Genomic DNA, 24,349 nt, shown 5'->3' on the forward strand with positions numbered 1-24,349 from the left:
TCGCTGATTTCTCTGTTCAACATTACAAACAGCCAAAAGTAGAGGAAGCAAGATTTTCATTACTTTACAGCAAAAGAAACAGCTCCTTACTATCGGGAGATCTGGGTTAGAGTATCACTGCTATTAATTACTAACTTCACGACCTTGAGCAAGTCATTTAACCACTGTGGGCTCAATTTCCTCAAATGTGGTTTGAGAATAAGAATATTTGTAGCATGCATTTCACAGGGTTGTTGTGAGGGCCAATTTAAATAATACAAACAATGTACTTCATAGTTGTAAGATGCTACACAAACACAGACTGTTATTGTTACACATAATGGTCTACCTAGATTGTTACTTTCTTGACTGCAATGGCTGTGTCTTTCTATAGGCATAGAAGGGGGTTGCGTGAATTCTACATCCCCTGGGATATTTCATAATCATATATGCTCCCATTGATAAGAGACAGACACAGGGGATGGAGACAGGAAGATTACCACGATGACACTAATGTTTTTCTAGCCTTAACATTCTGACTCAGAATAAAGGAACCTAAATAGCCTTAAAAACATTCTCCCTGGGACATGTGTGTTTAAATGTCACCCAGCTATTTATCTAGTCCAGAAAGCATGGTGCCAATTCCCACATTGCTGGATGAGTCACTGGCATGACACCTGGTAACCTCTATCCTAACTGCTTCATTAATTGGGTACATAAGCCGCACTGGAACCAGACCCAAGAGGATGCAGAAAAAATCCTTGCTTTAGCAGGAGGGTTAAACCAGTGACCTCTAAGGTACCTTTCAATTCGAAGATTCTGTGACTCTAAGATTATATAGGCAGGACGGGGGTGGGGGTGTGTGTCATCTCTTTTTGGCCTCTAGGGCTTGCTGTCTCAGATTTCTACCTAATTCCCTGCCTCATCAGCTTTCCCAGAAAAGGTAAAACACAGCTCACCTCTTGGCCCATGTCTGCCCCTTCTCTCTGACCTTGAACTACTTTTACTATCAAGTGACTGTCATAATCCTAGCTAGTAGAAAATTTGCCTAGATCTTAGGCAAATAATTTCACTTCCCCGGGCCTTAATTGGCCTACATAATTTATAAGGTTTCCTCCTATTTTAAAAGTGTGGAAAAAAAAGTGGAGGGGAGGGGAGAAACCCATATGAAGGTCATATGATGAAAGGTATAGGGAAACAAACCTCCAAATTAAGATACACTCTCAAATTTTAGTTCCAGGTTAGGAATGATCAGTTCCTATAATAAAAGATAACAGACAGTCTTCCTGATGCCAGGCCCAGTACTCTATCTATTGTGCCACTTAGCCGTCCCTCTATTGAGTGTGGTGGTGATTTAAAACAAAACAAAACAAAAAATGCCACTTAAATCCCATAATGTGCAGAGTTCTGAAGTAAGCAGGCAAGCCCCTTTACCCTTGAGAACTTTAGAGTCTAGATGAAGAGACCAGACAATCACAGATGGGAAAGCCACCAATTTCCTATGAAATCAAGATATTCACCATTTAAGTATCCTGATCTATATCTGGCCACTGGACCCAGATGGCTCTAGAGGAGAAAGGGAGGCTAGTGACTTTGCACAGCCCTCTCTCACTTACATCCAATTCACTTGTAAATCATGGCGTCACCTTCCTGATGTCATGGTCTTCTTCGAAAATGAAGGACAAACAACAATCTGATAAAATGGCAGAATAGGACAGGAAAAGAGGCAGTACTGGGAGGAAAGAAAATGTCAATCACAGCAACTTTGGGTTTTCATATGTATGCATATGCACACATTATACACAGTTCACATGCATATGTGCATGCATGTATACTACCACACATATACGCTTGTGCATATGTATACATACTTATGAATTACCTACTTGCCAAATTATCTGCAATCGCCAACTACTTTAAGGCCAATGAATGAATGAATGATGGGGGGGCTAGAATTGTGGATATGCAAGAGATTCTTCACATCCCAGATTTTTGTAGCTAACTTTTCTAATTGCTTTCATACACATCTCTTTTTATATTCAATAAGCCCTTGAAACAGGTTGGATAGAAATGATTAACCCCATATATAGGGGGAAAAAAACCCAAAATGGCCTACAGAAATGAGATTCACATAATCAGTCAATAGCAGAACTGAGCACAGATCCCAGATTGCATGACTCCCACAGCAGGCTCTTTCCATTACAACTAAATGACTTTACACACAAACTATAAATAACATCTCTGCCTTCCTGTCTGAAAACACTCTGGCCACATTTCAAAGGTCATTTAGATGCAAACTGACTTGAATGCCTCCTCCCTACAACCACACTTTAAATGGATCAGGCCTCTGAAATAAATGTTTAATGGTAATAGCTAGCATTTATATAGCCCTTTAAGGTTTGCAAGTCTCAGGGTTGCACAGCTAGTCAAAGTATCTCAGGCCGTATTTGAACTCAAGTCTTTCTGATTCCATGTCCAGAGCACTTAATCACTGCACCACCTAGCTGCATAATGAATGGAATTCAGATCTCAAAAATCTCTGTCTTCTTTCTGGATAGAGATTAATTGGCAGCAGAATTCACCAGGTAGCGTCTAAAAGGATCAAGTATTCAGGTCATTGGTCAATTCTCTTGAAGATATCCTCTTCCTTTCCAACCTCCGTCCAATCCCATCTGCATTGCCAACAGCTGGAAGTGTGACAGTATCATACTTGCCATTTGGCATTCCTAAATAGGGAAGGTTAGTAAGTAAGGGAGAGGAAGCCATGGCATCCTGTGCAAAGAGCTGGCCCCAGAGCCAAAAAGACCTGGGTTTGAGTCCCACCCCTTACACATACTTGGCTGTGTAATCGTTGGCAAACCACTCAAGCTCTCAGTGCCCCCCCCCAACTTTCTAAGGCTTGCAGTCGCAAAGAAGGTGCTGGCCTGTTTTGGTAGAAGGAGATTCCTTTTCTGGGAGTTCCCTATGTCAGTGAAGTCACAGGTCCTGTCCCTCTCTCTCTCCCCCTAATGAGGAGGAGACTATTAGCCTAGAACATGGCAAACAGGTTCAGTCTGAGCAACGGGAGGAATTGTGTACCTCTATAATTTAACAGGCAAATGAGAAGACTCTTTTGCCAGGATGTTACAACATGGGAGAAGTAGGAAGGCATCAGGATCCTATCTTAAATTTTTGCTGAGGGCCAGTCCTAGCCACATTTCTACCAATGTTTCCTTACTTTTTAAACAGAGTAGGGAACTGAAGAATGTTTGCAGATGCCAAAACTCCCAGGACATCCTCCATGTGCACTTCTGTCTCATTGGTGTATAAACTCTTCAGGGCCGTGGCAAAGGCTGTAGGAAGCAAGTCAAAGAGAAAACTGCTTCAGTACAAGGTTCCCTGGGGACAAACCCCTCAACCACCACCATCTAAAGGCCTGCAAATGGGCCCAGATTGTCTTTCACCGCCCTCTTCATTCCAAGGAGGACAGGAATGACTGGAACGTCAGTGAGCAGAGTTCAGTGAAGGCAACTTTTCATCATAAATTTAAATCATTCAGACCCTTATTTGGAGAACCAGGGCAGATGGAAGAGAGGGACTTTGAATTGCTCTCTCTATATCGAATAAATGCTGGAAAGCAGAGATGGTACAAAAAGAGAGTAACTCAAATGTATACCTGACATTTCCTCTTAACCTTGATTTGAGATTCCATGCTGTGAGGTCACTTACTGATGAGGTATTTGGGGTACTTAAATAATCAATTCTCCTTAGATGGAGTTTAAAATGTATTTCCCCCATCCCAAATTTAATAACCTAGTGAACAGCATCATTGTGAAGCTCTGGTGTATTTAATATTCCTTTGGGAATGTGAAAATGTACCCAAGTAGTTCAACCATCAAGCACATCGATTGTTTCCCGTCCTAATCTGATTTCCCAGCTGGCCAACTATCAAAATGGTCAAGTCAAGAGGGTTTATGGGTACAGCCTTGAGATAAGTGATGACATTTCACCAAAAAGACATTAAATTACATGAAAATAAAAGGATTTCCTTTTGATAATGGAAGTGTTAAAATAAAGAATAATCTCAGAGTGGGCCCACTTCAGGCAAGGCTGGAAACTGAATGGCAATGGACATGTTGTTAAGTTATATTAAAGAATAAAGGTGCAGGTCCAAGTAGAGGGATTTCCTAAGTCAAATGTTTGCTTGTTCCCTGGGGGGAGTAAGTTTTTCTGGAGACATCTGCCTGATATTATACCTTTTTGACCCTCCAACTTTAAATCCCATGATTTTTCCTTGCCAAGGATGTCACTTCCATTTTTAGTAAACTTTATGCGCTTATTCATTTTTTATTTTTATTTTTCAGATTAAAAGTAAATTTTTTTTTCATTTTGTGGGCTTCCCCCCCCCTTTTCATCTATTCAGTTCATTTGAATGAATGGATTTAACATTGGTTCTTCATACATACAGAAGTCTGACTCAATGGCATTCTCAAAAAAACAAAAGAAGCAGTTTACATTACCAGTTTTAGTGACTAAAGGATCATTAATCTTCAAGGAAATGGTTATCTTCTTTACTGGAGACATTTTTGGTTGTTCTTTGGGTGATTCAGCTGAGAAATTAAGTGGGACACATGAGGTGAGAACTGTGCAAAATGATACTATTTCAGTCCCAGTCAATGTTCCAAGATACTTTCATGAGAGCCCACCCTCCCCATCCCCCAAGCAGCAGGTAAGGAACCATGGAAGCTCACAAAGCCTTACCACTCTCTAAACAGACTGTCATAGTCATGTGACCTTCACTGCAGATTGCAGAAAGTGGAGGAATATAGCCAAGAGTAGCAACCAGCTTGGCTGTCAAACTGCCCTGCTACCTGTTTGGAGACTCAGGATCATAGATTTTGATCTAGAGAGGACTTGTAAGAAGCCATCTAATTTACCACCCACTTTTCCTTTTTTTATATATGGGGGAACTGAAAGTCACCAATCCAGTTAGTTGGGCCTTCAATCAACAGGCATTTATGAAATACTTACTATGTACAAGCAAGGTCCTAAGTGGTGATGATACAAAGAGAGGCAAAAAATAGTCTTTGCTTTCAAGGAACTCCCATTTTAGTGGGAGAGACTACATGTAAATAACTGGGTACAAATAAGATACATACCAAGCAGATGAAGGTAATATGGCAAGAGCAGCTGGGAGGGACTGGTAAAGTTTTCTTGAAGTAGATGAAATTTGAGCTGTCTTGAAAGCAGCCAAGGGAGCAAAGAGATAGATGTATTGGGGCAGAGTATTTCGGCCATGGAGGGCAGATAGTGCAAAGGCATGAAGATGGGAGATAGAATATGTTCAAGGTCCTGTCAGTGGGCCAATGCAGCTAGATTGTAGAATACATAGAGGAGATTAAGTTGTAAGAAGACTAGGTAGGATTAAATTTGTGAGGAGATTAAGAATGAGGAGTTGAGGATGACACTGATGTCAAAGGCTTGGGTAACTGGGAAGATAGTGGTGCCCTCCACAATAATAGGGAAGTCCAGAAGGGAAGAGGGTTTTGGGGGAAAGATATTATGTTCTCTTTTGGACGCATTGAGTTTGTGATGTCTGTAGGATTTTCTAGTTTGAAATGGCCAAGAAGCAGTTGGAGATGCTCCAAGCTCTGCAGAGACACTAAGGATACATATATATGTATGTGTGTGTATGTGTATGCATGTATGTAGGTATTGTGCATGGAGCAGGTGCTCAAAGTTAATCAGTGTTTAAAACACCAACATTTAACAACCGAATTTACAGACTTGCACCTCCAAAGGTGTCCATCTCCTAATAACTTCCAACCACCAGCTGATTAGACAGCAAGCAGAAGTCAGAGGCAAAAAAGCCAGTCAAATCAGTCTGGATGACTTAATAGGTTAGATCCAGCAAAAAGTCAATTCAATTCAATAAACACTTATTAGGCAGACACTATATGCAAGGCCTGAGGGATAGGAAATGAACGAGAAAGTCTGTCTTTAAGGAACTTAGATTCGACACTGAAAATAAAGTTGTAAGGCACCTTAAAAGCTACCAATTTATTAGTACTATTGTTCTATTTTTTTTTCCTCCTTTCAAATTATTTGGGAGAGGGAGGCATAGTGCAGGGATTCTTAACCTGGGTCCATGAACTTATTCTAAAAAAAATTTCAATAATTTAATTTCAATATAATTGGTTTCTTAAGTATTTTATTTTATGCATTTTAAATTATTTTGCAAAGAGGTCCTTAGGTTTCACTAGACTGACAATGGAGACTTATGGAAGCAGAATGGAAGGGAAACAGTTAAATTGGGGGTTTCTAGGACCTCTGCGAGAATCATAGAACTAAAGATCTAGACTTTGGAAGGGCTCTCGGAAGCCATTGAGTCCAACTCCCTCATTTTTACAGATGTGGAAACAGGTCCAAAAGCTAATTGACTTCAACAAACCATCATTCCACAGTTATTTATCTATACAACTCAAGGGAATTGTTAATGCTAGTATAGTATTCCTGATGGAGTAGCCTGTTTCTCCCCAAAGGAGCAGTAATAGCTCATGATGTGGGAATCCATGGCTCTCTTTCCCACTCTTCATCAGAGTAATGTGGGGACTCATTCTCTGAGGACATGAGGTAGAAACAGTAGGCTAAGCACCTCCAATGACCTGTCTGGCTCAATCATCCCAGAGCTTTGCTGTCTCCTTCCTGAAATACAACTCGAGTCCTACAGCACGTTGGTGGACTTCAGCGTCTGTGGGTTTTCCAGGACACCTGCCTCTCATGCTGGGCATGAGGCTGTGCTGCACAGTGTCAAAGGGCAGTGCATGGCTACATGTGGCCAACTGGGGATCCAGCTAACTGTGGAGACAAGGGGAGGGAGTGGGGTTGCTACTTTTTGAGTGATGAAAATTTGATCAGCACAATTTAGGCCTCCAGACCCACAGACACAAAAGGCAGAATGCAATTCTATAGTCAGCGTTTCATAGATCTACACATAAATCATTGAGATAAAACATGGTACACTGGAAAGGACCCAAATTTGAGCTTCAAAAGACTTAGGTTTGAGCCTTATCTTTGTCATTTGTTAGCTTTGTTACTTCACTTGCCTACCAAGGTTTTTGTGAGAGTCAAAAAAAATTACAAAAGAAAAGCATTTTGCAAACTGTAAAATACTGTACAAAATATAAGGTGAAGGGAGGGACAATGTGGTTTGGGAATGAACCGAGAGCTGGATTCTGAGCCAGGAAGACCTGAGTTCAAATCCTTCCTCTCACAATGCCTGACACAAGGTAAGAGCTCAATAAATGCTTGTTAATTGACGGAGTGAGTGACTGACACAAACAGGTTGAGTGACCCTGACTGACTGTCTCATCTAACCTCTCAGGGCCCTCAGGAACTATCCAAGACTATAAGTTAAAGGGAAATTATCGAACTGAATTAGTAGAGAGAATTTCCTTCCCAGAAACTCCTTACATGGGTGAAATTATAGGTCCAAACAAAAAATTATTGGTAATTTGTCTCTCAGCTGCCTAAGGGAAATGTCTATCCTAGAGCCCTCCTGCTTCTATAAAACTTTGAGTACCGCACCCTACTTCCCCCAACACACGAACATGCCACCATCTCTAAAACAGTACAATAGTGGGCTCTTGGATCAGATGCTAAGATACCTCTCAGAAGTTTCTCCAGTTCTTTCAGGGGGTCTGTGTTCTTCTGGGACAGGGCAAATATGTAGAGCTTGGTTAGGGTCCCTGAATGGAAGAGCTGAGGTTGATGGAGTTCCCATTTGAAGCCCATGCAGTCAAGTGTCACATCTGAGGGAAGAAAACCATTTTGAGCAAAGCATTCAACAACATTTCTGGCTAGAATGGTCGAAGGAGCAGCCACGTAAGGAAAGAACCAACGTGAGGACCTTTTCTCATTCCTTATCCTTCTTGCCCTCTTTGCAGTATTTGGCACTGTTGATTCTTTCTCCTGGGTACTGCCTCCTTGAAGACTTTCATGGTGTTGCTTTCTCCTGATTCTCTTCCTCCCTGTCTGGCCGCCTGCTCTCTTTCTTTCCTTTCCTGGATCTTTATCCAGGTCATTCTCAGTAACTGCGGATATCACCCTCCTCTATTTTCTCTTTAAATCTCTCTTCTAATTGGTCTCCCTGAACTGTCTCAACCTAGGACTGATGTAGGGCAGATAGGTGGTGGCAGCAGATAGAGCACTGGGCCTGGAGTCAGGAGGACCTGAGACACTTATTAGCTGTGTGACTCTGGGCAAGTCACTTAAACCCTGTTTGCCTCAGTTTCCTCATCTGCAAAATGAGCTGGTGAAGGAAATGGAAAACCATTCCAGTATCTTTGCCAAGAAAACCCCAAATTGGATCATGAAGAATCAAAAATGACTGAAACGTGAAATGAATGACAACAACATTACTCATGTGGATTTTCCCCTAGAGGGCTCAGATAACCAACCTGAGGCAGTCAGGAAAATTTCCATCAGAGGCATCATAGTATAATGAATAGAGTTCTAAGTTTATCATCAGAGAATTTAGGTTCAGATCCCAACTCTGCCATTTAATATTTTTGCAACTTTGGGCAATTTGCTTAACTTCTCTGGGCCTCAGTTTTCTCCTCTGTAAAGTGGGGGATTTAGAGTCGATGCCCTCTAGGTCCTTTCCAGCTCTAGATCTATAATCCTATGACTTATTTATGATCCTTACCAACTCTGAGATTTCATCTATATAAGCCAATGACTATGACTAGAAGACTTTTGAGGTCCCTTCCCACCCTACATCCATGGTCCCAGGCTACTCATGGGAATTAATAGCTGTTGCTATCCTCTTGCTCTTTGCAAGTTGTTTTTTTTAGTAAGTGTGGGTGGCCCCCCAGCTCATGGGTGGTTGTTGTTCAGTTGTTTTATTTGTGTCCGACTATTCATGACCCTATTTGGGGTTTTCTTGGAAAAGAAATTGGAATGGTTTGCCATTTTCTTCTCCAGCTTATTTTACATATGAGGAAATTGAGGCAAACAGGGTGAAATAACTTGTCCAGGGTCACAAAGCTAGTAAGTGTTTGAGGCCAGATTTGAACTCAGGTCTTCCCAACTCCAGGTCCTACACTCTATCCACTGTGTCACCTAGCTATCCCCACTCGTGGGACAGATACCTAAATGTCTGTTCCAACAGCTGCCAGTAAGCAAAAGTTTTCAGCAAAAACTTCTTACTTGCTAGGGAATGAATGAGGAGGAAGAAGTAAGAACTGGACAGGAAACTAAAGTGAGGAGAGGAGAAAAACCCAAAGTCAGGGAAGGACAATGGTAGGATGACATGAAAAGGCCAAAAATGTATTAGCTCCAATGTTAAAACCAACTGGGAATTTTCTAGGTAAAAATAGGACTAAAATTCAAAGCTTTAAAATCATAAATATTAAAGATTTGAAATCAATGTAAAAAGTTTTCATGTGTCAAGAAAATAGTTGCCTTATGTATGAAATGATGGTGTTAGGATGGAAGGCCTCTAGAGCCCTTGTTAATTCTAATTTCTACAACTCTCTCTGAATTCCAGAGGTCACATTCTCAATCAGCCCCAGGAAGAGGTGATATCTCACAGGACAATTCCTGAGTCTGTTAGGGAGCGCTTTCAGATCTACTGCCAAGTCAATTCATTTCAGTCCAACCACCATTCATTGAGGCCTAGAGTGTCTAAAGCACATGCTAGGCTCAAAACACTAAAGAAAAAAAAGAAAACACTGTCCACTTTCAAGTTTATATTCTCCTGGCAATAACATCCTTCCGACACTTCTACGTTTTCCTTTTTCCAAGAAACTGGGAATGAAAAAGAAAATAACTTTTCCTAGACTTACTGATTAAAAAACAAACAAACAGCTTTCACCGGGTTCTGTTTTTAGCAGACTTGGCCCTTTTTAAGTATCTCACTGCACGTTTACATTTGGCCTTGTTTCACAGTCCCTACCAGGGTAGGGCAGCAGAAGCTTTGTTCCTATTGCTCTATTAGCCTGAAAGCTTTTTCTTTTTAATTCTTTTAAAAAATGTTCAGTTCCAGATTCTTTCTCTCTCCCCACTCCCTCCCCCAGTCGTTGAGAAGGCAAGAAATACAAAACTCATTACAAATATGAAGTCATGCAAAAAGACTGAAAGTTCTTTCAGAGCTGGGACCTTGTCTAGTTCATCTGTGCATCCCCTACAATGACCAGAATGATTTACACATGGCTGGTACCCAACAAATATACATTGAGTGAACTAACAAATACCCACATCACACACAAGAATGGAGTCCACATCATTAGCCATGTGAAAGTAAGTAGTATGTTGTGGAATGACAATCATTTACATTCATACAGCCCTTTAAAATTTCCAAATTGCTTTCCATATTTTGTCTCTTTTGATCTTCAGAACAGCCCTCTGAGGTAGGTAATGCAATTGTTATCCCCATTTTGTAGATGAGAAAACTAAGGTTTGATGATATTAAATGACTTTTGATTCATTGAAGGTCACACTGCCAGCTCTAAGTGCTGAGGTCCTTACCAACTCTGAGATTTTATGAAAATTCTGAGTTTCATGCTCTTTCTAATACCTAAGTCAAGAGGCAATATGAATAGTGTCACATCTTTCAATTCCTCATTGCTTGGTTTCCATTTCTCTTCTGTCTCTACCTTCCTCCTCTGTTCATTTGCATAAGCTCACATCTGAAAGAAGCCTTCCATACTTAGGATCCTCATCTTGTTCCAAGGCTCAGCTCAGGCCCCACCTTCTTAGACCAGCCTTATCTGATTCATCTATATATTCACTTATCTTTGTACTGGTTGTATTCTCCCAATAAACTCCTTGAAGGCAAGAACTATTTTCATTTCTGTCATGGTATTTCAGGTTCCTAGCACGTAGTAGGAACTTAGTGTTTGGTGAGTGTAATTCACCAGAAATGTGTGGGACTTTTTGTGGAGGTAGGAGGAGAGAGTGAAGAGAGGAAATGGAGAGGAAAAACTTAGGAAGACAGAAGATGAGGGAAATCTAGGGTGTGTTGGCTGAGTACAAGACTCGGATCCATCACAACCTAATGGAAAGAGTCCTGGGTGGAAGTCAAGAATCGTATGAGCTTGAGCAATGAACTTAAGTCATCCAAGCTTCAGTACCCTCATCAGTTAGATGAGAATAGCAATCTCTGCCCTATCTCAAGAGGTTGTTGTGAAGATAAAATACTAGTTGCAAAAGCACTTTATAAACTCTAAAGCTCTCTATAGATGTAAGGGATTTTAAATGAGGATAATAAAGGGCAGGGTACAATAATCAATGAGTGGACCAAGTACAGGTTTATTTAGGCAGCGTCAATATCCCAAACAAATAAAATTTTCATAAAATCTTAGGAGCTGTGTTATGGGAGAAGTATTTCCTCCCTGAGTTCATGTGGTTGATAACCGCTGCCAAATAGATATTTACCACAATGCAGAAATTATGGAGGTAAAAACCTAGGTTTTTATATTATGCTCAAGATAGGTTCAGACCTCAGAGAAAACTTGAACAACTCTGCAGATACTCAGATACTCAAAGACAGGTGTTCTCAACTCCTCTGTGTGTGTGTGTGTGTGTGTGTGTGTGTGTGTGTGTGTGTGCGCGCGTGTGCATGAGCATGTCATGGACACCTTTGGTAATCGGGTGAAACCCAAGAACCCTTTCTTAGAATAATGTTTTTAGATGCAGAAAATAAAATATGTAAGATTACAAAAGAAACCAATTATAATGAAATACAGTTATCACAAAGCTTTTTTTTTTAAAGTTTATGGATCCCAGGTTAGGAATCCCTGCCTAAGAAGATTTTATATTAGGAAGAAATGTCTAGCTCAGATCTTCTGTCACGCGATGGCTATAATCATAGTGATGGATAAAGGAATAGAGCATTCACTTAAGTTTTGTTATATGGGCAGGAGCTGAATTAACTATCCTTCACAGGTCTTTCTGAAGCCGAACTTGCTTTTCCTTATTGGATAGGAATTCTTATTAGTTATGACCTAGTTCCAGATTCCTTTGCAAAAAATCCTTAGTAAAACACAGACATACAGTTCATATCTCAAAACTAAACTCTTGCTAATAGCAAAAGTGAGGAAAGGATAATTAGCATATTATAAATGGTATTTTGATTAAGCTGTCCCTTCCAAAGGAGCACTGGTTGTGGATTATCGATAACTTGCTTGTGTCTATAAGCACACGAAAACACATTTGTCAGATTACTAATAGGAAATATAGATTCACTTTCATGAACTCAGGACCCCATCTACACATATAGGTATGTAGTAATATAAATTATTCATGTCACTGGAGATAGGGACTTACCTGCCACAGTGCCGTGTTTGGGTTTTGTTTTGATTGCACCAGTTAAGATTTTCTGAAGTTGTGGAATATGTAACCTTAGGAAGAATATTTTTTGAAAAACCCAGGAATTAATATTGACATCTACTTTGTAAAGGCAATCTATATCATAAATCATTATCATATCTTCATCATCTAAAACTAATATGATCCTATAATAATAATAATGATAATAATAATAGATGGCATTTAATGTTAATAATAGTGACTTACATTAATATGACTTATTTGCAAAATGATTTCCTTATGACAATGATGTGAGATAGGTTGTCCAACCACTATTTCCATGTTACAGAGAAAACCAAGGATAGGGAGGCTAAGTGGCTTGTCTGTGGTCACATAGCTCCTAAGTACCAAAGCTGGCATTTGACCTTAGGTCTCTTGTCTGTGAAGAATGGTAATATTTGTGGTTTACAAAGCTCTTAATAGACATCATCTCATCTGAGCTTCACATTAACTCTTTGAGGTAGATAGTATATTATTGTCACTTTATAGATAAGTAAACTGAGGGCTAAGTGACTTGCCCAAGGATATCTAGCTAGTAAATGTCAGAGGCAGGATTTGAGCCTGCCTCTATATTGGGTACAAGTTCCCCCACCCCCCGCCATCTATCATTAGGGCACAAGTTTCCCTGTATCCTCTGTCTTTTTGAAAGCTGACATGGAAAAGACCTCAATGTCTTTATCTGGGTCTTCAGGATATGATCGGACCTCATCAGGCAGCCATTGCAGGCACCAGAGTAGCATTCTACTTAATGGTACCGCATTCTATGAAGTGGTACCACCCAAGGTGAACTGTGTGGTGTGTTGGTCACCTGCCATCATCATCATACTGAATGAGTTAGTAGTTGAGAAAAATATGATACACAAATCATATCTACCCACCCCCAACACCTCTTAGGAAAATAGAACCAGTAGAGACAGCCAAACAACCAGTATTAATGAACACCCCGGAAGATTTACTTAACTAAGTCTGGCTATGTCACATCGCTGAAGTTCATGGATGGAAATTATAATGAGAGCCAGTGACCAACTGGAATGGTATTGATATGTTGTCCTTTCTAAGCAAAGATGACGTTCCTGATTCATCATCTGCAGGTTTTAGCCTTTGAGGTATTTTCTTACCAGTGGAGATGGATTTACCTAGGGCCAACTGCACTCTTATTCAGCTCACCTTGGAGCTAAGGTCACACATTTTCAAGGTAGCTGGCAATGATTGAAAGTGCAGTCTGTGACTACAAAACAGACCAGAGCTCTCTGGAGAATTCAAGGATTAAACACATGACCCCACTAGTACTATAATCTAACTGAGCTAGAGGGTCACAGTTATAACATGAGTTGTCACATATTGACTTATCTCCCAATCACAAAAGCAGCCGGGGCATGATTTCTTGCTTGTGTTAGGGTTTTTGAAGAATCTAAACTCTCAGGGTGAACCATTTCAGTGCCATTAAAAAGAAATGGGCTTTGCTTCTTATCCTTAACAATCGGTAGGTACTAAGTGGGATTTAATCATAGCTAAGATGGTGGATAGGCATGTAGGCTTGTAAAAGCCTGCAGGAGCAAAGGGAGAGAATAGACAGAGTAATGAATTTGGAACCAAAGGATCTGGCCTCAAATTCCCAACCCTGCCATTTACTAGCTCTGGGATCCTGGGCAAATGACTTCACTTCTATGCCTCAGTTTTCCTCTCTATAAAGTGAGAGGCCTGGACTCACTTATCTTATAAGTGTCTTTTCTAAAACAACATGTAATTGGTTAGGTGGTCCCTAAAGGTCATCTGGCTCTTAATTCTATGAGCTATCTTATAGTGGTTCCTGATTTGTACCCTAATTTTGCTGGCCATCATTCTGAACCATAAAAGCTTCACCCATGGGAAAAAGAAAGGGTCTATGAGGTTGTGATGGGCCTTATAGAATACCACTAGACGGCCCATTTAGAAGATCTTTTTTTTTTCCTATAACATTTGGAATTCATAGAGTTCTGAAATGTCATGGGAAGTCTCTTATTCTGTCAAGAATTTTATATCAGAAAACAGTTGCTAGGAGACCTGATTCTTAAATATTGTGCTGGCTATACATATCTTTTCTTCTAAAACCTCAGTTTGCAACAGGCACCGACTAAGAGACTCGATGTTCTGTTCATTACCTTATGCCCTGCTCACAGGCCCTCACTTCCCCATTTGTTAGTGCCTTGTCTTTTTAGGAAGTAGGTGAAGGAGACAATTATTAAAATCAATTTTTTTTAAAAGTCAGGAAGGGTTGAAAGTCAAAGAGCAAGACGAGCTATTTGTAAGCTTTTCACCTTCTGTGCCTCAGTCCCTCTGACAAATTCTGAATTTCTGTCACCTCCCAGTTCTCCAGCTCCCTCTGACTTCCCCATGTTTTTCACATTTAGTGGCAAAACATGGATCTGTTTACATAAAAATCACCACCTCCCAGTTCTCCAGCTCCCTCTGACTTCCCCATGTTTTTCACATTTAGTGGCAAAACATGGATCTGTTTACATAAAAATCACCTTATCTCTGAGGATATGCAATAGTTAGCTGATAAGAAATGAGTTTTCTCAACTTCTTCCCTTGCTCCTCTCCACATATTAAAATGTGTGAATAAAAGCTAAGAGCCAACATGGGATAGCTGATTTACAGGTGAGTGACTAAGATGAAGAAAAAGTCATATAAACAACTGGTCTCACACATCCCTAGACTTACCAAAGGCAAGTCTGTCTCTGTTGGCTATGTTATCATCCATTATACGTTGATGTGGCCAGTGAATTAAGAAGTAGAGAATCTGAAGAATGTATTATTTGGGTGAGATCAGTGGTCTAGGACATCCTGGAAGATGAAACCTGTGTGAGCAACCACTGACACTACCTATCTGCTCATTCAGTCTTTCTTGCTGGTTTACCATCCATGTTTGCCTCCATAAATGGGGTATCCCTTAAATTTCTGTCCTGGGCCATCTCTCTCTCTCTCTCTCTCTCTCTCTCTCTCTCTCTCTCTCTCTCTCTCTCTCTCTCTCCACACACACACACACACACACACACACACACACACACACAAAGTATATACTCTTTCTTTTGTTGTTCTCATCTGTGGCTTTGATTATCTGTTGACAGTAGTCAAGAGTCAGTGAACTCTTATTAAGCACCTACTATGTGCCAGGCTTTGGGGATACAAATAAGAAAGGCAGTCCCTTCCCTCAAGGAACTTAAAATATAATGGGGGAAGACAACACACAAAAGGAAGTTGAAAAAGGGGCAATAGTGGGCTGGATGCCAGAGAGTACCAAACAGAGCAGCTGGTGGGAAATAAAGTTAGCTGGGACAATCTGAGACCTCCATAAAGGGAGACTTTGAGGGGAGTTTATTGTCTTGCCCTCCAGCCCTCCAATCAGAGAGGAGAGGCAGTTCTGAGGGTGCTGAGGAGGTGTTGAGAACTGAAACTGAGTCAGTCCCCATGATGATGAGATTTCAGGTGATGAGCCAATCCTGGGGGGGCATGGTGTTCCTGGAGTCAAAACCAAGCAGACCAGCTAATGGGAAATGAAGGACTCCTAAATCTCATAGCCAAAAATATGTAGGCAGTCCTGATCTTTGTTCATTAAGTTTGGTCTTGCATCTCCACCTGGTTGTTCTGCCAATACCTTAGACTCAACATGTCCAAAATGGAAATTATAACTTTCCCCCTAAACCTTTCCCTCCTGCACATTTCCCTTTCCGTTACAGTCATCCAGGTTTAAAACCTCAGTCTGTTAAAAATTCCTCTCTTTCTTCCAATTACAGTTTTCCATCATTTGTCAATTCCTCTTAATTCTACAGCCACAATATCTTTCACATCTGACCCTTCCTCTTTACTTCACCCTAGTCCAGGCCCTCATCACCTTTTGCTTGGACTATTATAATTGCTCTCAGTCTTTAGTCTACTCTGGCCAATCCATCCTTCACACAACTGCCTAAAATCTTCCCAAGGCATAGGCTTAACTATGCCCCATTCCCCTACCTCACAAAACATTTTCAATGGCTCCCTACCACTTTTAGGAAAAACTGGTTTTTAGCTTTGCTTTTAAAGACCTACCAAAATCTTACTTCAACCTAATTTTCCAGCTTTATTTCATGTTATTGTCTTCCCTATACTCTCCATTGCAAGAAAACAGTACTACCAGTGGCTCCTTGATATGCCATCACCAGGTCATGGCAAGGCTGGAATTAAAGCTTTCCTCATCTTTGATGTTCAGTTCTTTATCTTCTGAAGCTCAATACCTCCTCACTTTCTGTGATTAGCATTCCTCAATCTTTTCAGTTGATCAGGCTTTTTCCATCCTTAACTTTTTCTAAAACACTTTGCCTGATTTCTTCTTTGCCCTTCTAATACTACCTCACATTCCAATTATCTGTATATGTAGCGCATCTTTCTAGTACAGCATAAGCTGCTTGGGGACAGAGATGGTTCATTTTTGGTCTTTGTACCCCCATCACCTGACATAGTAAACATACTCAGATGGATCTGGGATCTCATTAATGTGAATTTAATGAGCTTACTGAGATGTGGGCTTAATTATTCCTTTCAATGCAGGGAACAATCCATTCATGCCTGACTACACTATGAAGCCCTTGTCCATGTCTTCTAAGTTGTCCATAAGGAATTCATCCAAAATTCTGAGGGCCTTCCTCACTCTCTTCATATTGTGAGGATAAAAGCAAAATACCCAGGCTGATCAGTAACAGTCCCTCACTTGTGATGTGGCAGAGAACAAAACCCAGAACCGAAATAATTTAGAAAAATAGTTTATTAAGTCATCAGGCAGAAAGGAGAGCAGAACAGGGGGTGGCTCACTGACTCTCCCTGCCTCCCCACATTTTCTGTAAGTTATACATTAAATAGGATTTTAAAAAAGAGCAAGGAAATTGTAGCTGATTGGCCAGCACAGAGGTAGTTTCTAGATAAGATACATAGGTTGCCTGAGATTTATGGCAGGAGAAAACTCCTTACATTAATCTTTGGATCTGAGAGGTTTCTGGTCAGCACAACTTAGATCCTGGGTTAAGCACTAGGTAAATCTTGTCTCTAAGCAACAGTTCTGGTTTCTCAGCCACGTGGGGCCAGTTTCAAACAATGCAATTAAGTTTTCCCACATTTGCACTCAGAATCTTCTTTGTTGGTCATTTGATGAGTTCTTTTATTTTAATTCTTCCTCATAATTCCTTCTTATGGGTTGCACGATGCGCCCACCTACCATGCACCTCTCCATTTCTCTCTGAGGGATATTCATTTTTCATTCACTTGAAGACCATAGACATGACTCACAGCCATACAATAGCAATGGGATGTTAGTATTAAAATATAAGCCTTTGTCAAAGGAGAACCGGGGGGTTATTAAAGGAGTTTTTCAGTTTCCCAAAGAAAATCCTACCTGTCCTTCCCCTGTTTAATTTTGGTTCCAACTCATCGTCCATTTGCAACATCTGATATACAGCCTACTGGATGTACATTATAGGCCACTTGTCAAACTGCAGCTCTGAATGTGGGAGATAGCTATTCTTCAAACACTTGGTGTTTCCCATGTGGATAGTTAGACCACACTTTTTAGAATGGTTACTGATCCCTTTCAGGAGGCTCTGCAATGTTCTGGGGATTCATACAACCAGAAAAACATCGTCGTCATCAAGGAGCATCTGTAGGACCTTACTATCTATGAGAATTCTCGTTCTAGCTAGACAGTGCTGTCTCTCTTCCATGACCATGAAGGCAAGCAGATGTCTCTTGGTTTTATGCCTTGCCTGATATTAATGATCAGAGAGTCATCAAACAAGGCTACCTTTGTTTTAAGATTTTTGCATAACTGTACTGAGGAATAGTTCGCATGGCGGACACCTTGTTGGAAAAGAGCCTTTAAAGTAGTACTTTTCTCTATTGAAATAAAAGCTTTTTTAGAATCAACAGTGAATACAGTAGGATTTCATATCCTAGACATCTCTCAATTGGTCGAGTGATGGTGAAGATGTGTTTGCCTATGGAATATGACTTTGGAAAATCTGTTTCTTTATTAACATGCTCATCAAGAATAACAATAATAGATAATGCTTTAAAGTTTGCTAATCACTTTACAAATTTTATCTTACATTATCCTTAAAACAACACTGGCAAGTAAGGCACTCTTATTCCCATTTTACAGATAAAGAACTGAGGCAGTCAGAGGTTAAGGGACTTGACTAGTCATACAGCTAGTGTCTGAGAGGATTTGAATTCAGATCTTCTTGACTCCAAGTGCAAGGCTCTATAAGTATGCATATCATTTTCATAAAAAGTTTATATGGATGGTAAAGTAAGCATATCCTTTTTTTGGGGGGGGGATAATGATAAGATCTTCCACTTTCCACATCTTCAGTATTTTCCCCATTTTCAGATTTCTTTTAAATAGGTCCCTCAACACCTTTATAATCATGTCACCTCAGGAGTGGCTCTATCTCCTCTGTTTACACTTGATGTAATTCAGTCACTTTTCTCATTTTTAGTGACATTTCTATCTCCTCCAAAAATAATTCAAGATTGTGCTGTTACGGTCTCTGTATGGTAGATTCACTTTCCTAAATGGTGAAAATAATATGTTATATAAATCTTTGCATATTCTTAGCATCCTTCTTTTGTTTTTATTCTCCTAGTTTTATCCTTGACTACTTTGGGGATGACATTCCTTGATGGGTTTCTAGATATACTTTCTTTAAACTGGTTTTCACCCTCCTATATTTCTTTAAATTTTGTGAGTTGATACATTCCACAATCTTCCATGATCCTCCCTAAGATTTTATAAACAAGTTTATCATCTAAAAGTGTTGCCTTCCATTGTCATTTCTCTCGGGGTGTTAAGGAAGTCAAGTGTTTGAAGATTAAAGTAATATGGGAGATCTTTTGGCCTCCCTAGCTAGGGCAATTGATTTCTATTGGTTAATCACTTGTATGATATTACTGTCATTGGTGACTGGGTTATTTCCTTTGTCATTTCCCATTTTTTAATCAACAACTTACTTCATAGGTTGGGTTGGGGTGATTTTAATCACATGTAATATATTTTCCTATTTTTTATACTTCTAGCGTTGTTCTAATTTTGCTCTTTGCCTTAACAACTCAGTGGTCTAAAGATACATTTAGGAATGACTCCCACATCAGTAACAAGTCATTTCTAATCTTCAAATATGCCATCAATTTCCCTTTTTGTTATTTTGACAGGCTGACAGACAGAACTAGGAGCGGTCTCAGAGGCTATCTAATCCAATTTGCTCATTTTAGAAATGAGGAGGGGCAGGTAGGTGGTACAGTGGATAGAACACTGGCCCTGAAGTCAGGAGTACCTGAGTTCAAATCCGGCCTCAGACACACAACACTCACTAGCTGTGTGACTCTGGGCAAGTTACTTAACCCCAATTGCCTCACTTAAAAAAAAAATGAGGAAAATGAGGCCCAAAGGGGTTAAATAACTAGCCCAAGGTCACATAGGTGCTAAGTAAAACAGTCAAGGTTATAAATCAGGTCATTTGACTCCAAATCGAGTGTATATCCCATTATAAAACTTGTGTCCATGATATTCAGCACCTTCTGATTCTTTTCTCAAAGAAAGTTTTTATGATATGGAGGTATGAAGCTTTCATGGTCTGTAAGTCTTTGATCTCTCTCATTCCTTATTCTCTAATCATATTTTCCAACATATTTCAGTCACCCTCCCCTATTCTCACCTTTTTAGTGAAGTCATGAAGTATTTGTTGATTTAACTAGAAGGGTCTAACTGAGCTCTTTGTAGGATTTCTCTGCCTCTACATCCTCTGTGGCTTGTGTAGGTGAACAGACTTCAATTATTTTCATGGTAGCCTTCTGGCAACCATTCTTCAATGCAAGATGACCCCATGAAATGATGTTTCTTTGTGCCTTTGGATGTGCCCCACCAATGAACTCCACCAAACCCTTCATTTACCTCTCCAAGAAGATCCTATGCACCAACTTTCCATTTTGCTGCAACTTTCTGTTGCTATCTTGTTGGTTTCAATTATAGTGAGAATGCCAAGATTTCTATGATTCAATTCTTCCAGTAGGGTGTCTACTCACTGCTGATTAAACAAGGAGCTCTCATTTAGAGTACTAACAGCTAAGTTAAAGTTTTTAGAAAGTCTAAAACTGCTGCGAATTTTAGTATCCCTAGCCCCTGTTTGCCACACTGTCACGTAGAGTTGGGGGAAAGTTACAGAAGACTGAGGACCATTTTGTATTTTTTTTAGGTTACCATAGCTAAAGAATCCATCAGCAACTGGTTGGCTGTTGCCTTCCTACTGGGGGAAAAGAGAGCCAAATCTACCTGATTTGGCTACCAGGAAAAGAAAGGAAATAGATATCCTAACATGAGAGATCATATCTATAGTTCTCTGTACCCATGGATGGTGTACAAAGGCAGGGGAACCTGGGAGATTAGGGATGTTAGTGCTCAACATTCTACCACCAGGAGCTTCACACAAGGGTGGCTCCAGTTTCCCAAATGGGCCTCCACAGTGTGAACAAAACAAAATTTAAGTTCTGATTGGCTAACAAGGCAGATGTTTACAAGAGAAGAGCCCTTCTGTGTGATTACTGAGCATCAGCTGTGCTATAAAACCCTATAGCATCCAAAGTTCCATGTGTCAAAGAAATGTTAACAGCCTATTTTGAGGGCATAGCTAGACTATTTTACTCCGAGGCTTTACCATTGCACCCAAATAAACCTAAAAGAAATAGCTACATCAGGATTTCCGTAGGTACATCTTAATTTGCCAAAGCAGGACTAGAGCACTTCTCAAATATATGTCCCTGTTCTTGAGTCCTTCATAATGTAACAACAACAAAAAACTTCTCCATCCCCATTTGAAAAGTCTAATGATTAGACCAAGCTACCTAACAATATGGTTTGTAGACGTTCGATTTCCTGTGGAAATGTATCTTTATGTTCTCTCTACCTGTCCATTATCTTCAGCTCATTGTCGATATCTACTCCTGTCGCTCTAGACAACTGGGAGAGCCCCAGCAGGTCTCCTAGGTAAGGCTCTCTTGGGAAGCGCCAACGATCGTTTAGGCCACTGATTCTACGGTCCAACCTTGGTGGATGCTGAGTTGAGTACCCAAAGAAAGAAACAGAAAATCTTATTGGCTCTCTTTCATTGTTTAGGGTTTCTGACTTGTTTCTGTCATTGTTAAAATATTAATTCTTACAAATATTTATCTCTTGAAAATTAAGGCTTCCTTAAAAACAAGTGCCCATCAAGTGGGGCAATGAATTGCCCAAATTGTGGTACATGGATGTAATGAAATACTACTGTACCTTAAAAAACGACAGCTACAGAAAATTTAGAAGAACATGGGAAAACACATGAACTTATACAGAGTGGAATAAGGAAAATCAATGGAATAATATAAGCAATGATTAAAATCATGCAAAAGGACAACAAAATACAATGTAATCGTGTATAATAGTACAACAACTAAATTTGGTTCCACAGGAGAGTTAAGAAAATGTATCTACCTCACTTCATTACAGAGGTGAAAGACTACTGTCAAACATGATTGATGCATTGGCTGTTCTTTTTCTTCTGCACTGTTTTTTCTTTTCTTTTTATTTCTTTTTTAATCATTGTTAACAAGAGAAGGCTTGCAGGGAAAGGTGGCAGGGATATATTTGGAAAAGAATGTGATGTAAAAACAAAAAGGATCTATCTAAAAAAACCCCTTTAACTCTTAAGGAAGAAAACAATACCATGCATTTTTACCTTAAAATAAATGGTAAATTACCTTTAAAAAAAAAGTAAAGGTTCTGTAGTCAGAGGACAGATGCCTAATTTAAGCTCCAAAGTAACATGGATCCCATAATCTAGATTAAGAGCATCTTTAGGTAAAAGGTCAGAAAGAGGATAGCTACATAAGCTAGAAAAGATATATATTTTTAGTAGAAGTTTATAAAAATTGGCTTTCTAAAGATAGGATTATCTGTCTAGAAAACATTGTGGGAAGTAACTAACTTTGAGTAGGACCTGAAGCCAACATCCTGGTGAGATTTGGACCCAAATGTTCCTTCTGCAAATCACACGTTTTCTGGGTCACAATTTCCTGGGGCACTAGTCTACATACTTTTTATATATTTTGACTAGGTAAAAGAGGCCATTTTCTTCCTCATTCTTTACCTATCCTTAATCACTGAATGGGTGTTGCCTCAGTCAGACTGAGACCTGGGAAAGACCTTAGCTTAAAAAGCCCAAGGTCTTCCACTGCATCAGGGGCCATCTCCTGTCATCCTGATCTATATCTTGCCCCTGGACCCAGAAGGCTCTGGATGAGAAAATGAGGCTGGTGACTTTGCACAGCCTTTCCTCACTTAAATCCAATTCACTTGCATGTCATGGCATCACCTCCCTGATGTCATGGTCCTCTTTGAGAACAAAGGACAGACAACATCAACAGTCTACATACCTGGCTCAACATTTTCTCTACTGATGTGATTTTCTCAAAGTGTTATGAAAGAGTCCGGACAAGCACCTGAAAGATGGAAGAGAGGCAAAGGTGAAACAAAATTCCCAAGGCTTTCTTTGCGTGGATTCTGTTTGCTATGAGTTCTCTCCCAGAGCTAGTTAGAGATATCTACATGAACTGTTCCAAGTGGAATAATGAGAATAACTAAAATTAAGTGCATGTGTCTAGTAGATGCGTTCTTCAGATGAGAAAGCTAAAGCATTGCAATTTGCCTATGGTCAGAGCTTTAGTGAAATCTGGACATAGGGCAAGGGTAAGCAGACGAGAGGGGTCAAGTGACTTGCCTCAAGTCACACAGATAGCATTTAAGCCCAGTTCCATATGATAAGACCAGAATGCTTTCCTTTCTTCTGGGTTACACTACCTCCTCATATGAGAAAAGATCAATGATGCGTTGTTCCTACTTTGTCTTCTTTTCTTTTTCTTTATCTTCTAAAGATGCCGGTTTCACTTTAAAATACAATTTCAAAAAGCCAGCCCATGTCTGGCTCAAGAATCAGCGATGGAGAATAATGTTTTAAAAATCCAGAGCATTTTTCTGACATTCTGATTGTTCTGATTTTCTCTGAAACGGAATAACACCACCAAGTGAGACTTACCACTGGCAAGCTCTAGAATCCTTGGGGCTGAAGTCAGTGAATTGGGGTGAAAGTGGAAGCTGGCATAGTGTTGGTATTTAAGAATGTGCTTTCAGAGATGTTGGATCTTAGGCAAAGGATGGTCCACTTTCTGAGTCTGTTTTTTGCAGCAGGCTCATGACAACCGGAGGGCCTTTCGTTGTTTGCCCACTTCAGTTTCTTGGAGGTGAGAGCTAGCCTCTCTGGTTCCCTGGGAGGCAGTTGTGGTCTCCCTGGAGACAGCAGAGAAGGTTCCAAGCAGTTCCTGTCCTGGGTTCAGGTGAAGCTGGCTTCCTATGCTCACTAACACAGCAGCCCACTGGACTCTTGGGAGAAGTGACCTAAGATGACATCTTGGCCTGAGACAAGTGGATGCTTCCTATAAAGACTGCTAATGTGGGAGTTCTCCCCTCAGGTATCCATTCTGACAACCTCCAGATTGAGGCTGAATGACATCTCCTATCCCAATCGATAGCTTAGGATACTACCTGTGATACAGAGGGGAGCTCTAAAGAGTACTAAATGTTTGAGGAATTTGAACTCTGTCTCTGGCCATAAAAAGAACACATTGACAGTAACATTCATATAAGGTATTTTCCAGCTTACAAAGATCCTTCCAATGCAATCTAATCTAAGAAGCATTTTTTTCTAAAAAGCACCTACTATGTTACTTGACGGTAGGGGTTATTTCATTGTCGTCTTTGTACACCTAACACCCACAACAGTGTTTGGCACATAGTAAGTACTTAATAAATGCTCGTTGATTGGTTGGTGGCAAAGCACTGGGGATGCAAACAACCCCATGGGATTGGTGGCTCAAGTATTATTGTTACCTCCATTTTACAAAGGAGGTAACTGAAGTTTAGAGAAGT

At 40.2% G+C, this 24,349-nt stretch overlaps 1 protein-coding gene across 4 annotated transcripts in view; it reads right to left on the minus strand.

Annotated features, from left to right (window-relative positions):
• The window catches only part of BTBD16 (BTB domain containing 16), a 98,155-nt gene extending 74,433 nt beyond the window's left edge, over positions 1 to 23,722 (minus strand). For 3 of the 4 annotated variants that reach the window (XM_020979225.2, XM_020979224.2, XM_020979223.2), the window contains exons 1-7: positions 23,460 to 23,722; positions 22,801 to 22,866; positions 21,297 to 21,445; positions 12,289 to 12,362; positions 7,626 to 7,769; positions 4,479 to 4,568; positions 3,197 to 3,311 (exon numbers count right to left, since the gene is read on the minus strand). In XM_020979225.2, coding sequence (XP_020834884.1) covers positions 3,197 to 3,311; positions 4,479 to 4,568; positions 7,626 to 7,769; positions 12,289 to 12,362; positions 21,297 to 21,445; positions 22,801 to 22,812 — 584 coding nt within the window. In that variant the 5' untranslated portion in view covers positions 22,813 to 22,866; positions 23,460 to 23,722. Of the gene's footprint in view, positions 1 to 3,196; positions 3,312 to 4,478; positions 4,569 to 7,625; positions 7,770 to 12,288; positions 12,363 to 21,296; positions 21,446 to 22,800; positions 22,868 to 23,459 lie in introns of those variants that run through there. The other variant, XM_020979226.2, reaches the window with a different exon arrangement.
• Positions 23,723 to 24,349: the final 627 nt, after the last annotated feature.

The sequence above is a fragment of the Phascolarctos cinereus genome, unplaced genomic scaffold (genome assembly GCF_003287225.1).
Source record: "Phascolarctos cinereus isolate Bilbo 61053 unplaced genomic scaffold, phaCin_HiC Scaffold_3;HRSCAF=262, whole genome shotgun sequence".
Classification (NCBI taxonomy): Eukaryota; Metazoa; Chordata; class Mammalia; order Diprotodontia; family Phascolarctidae; genus Phascolarctos; species Phascolarctos cinereus.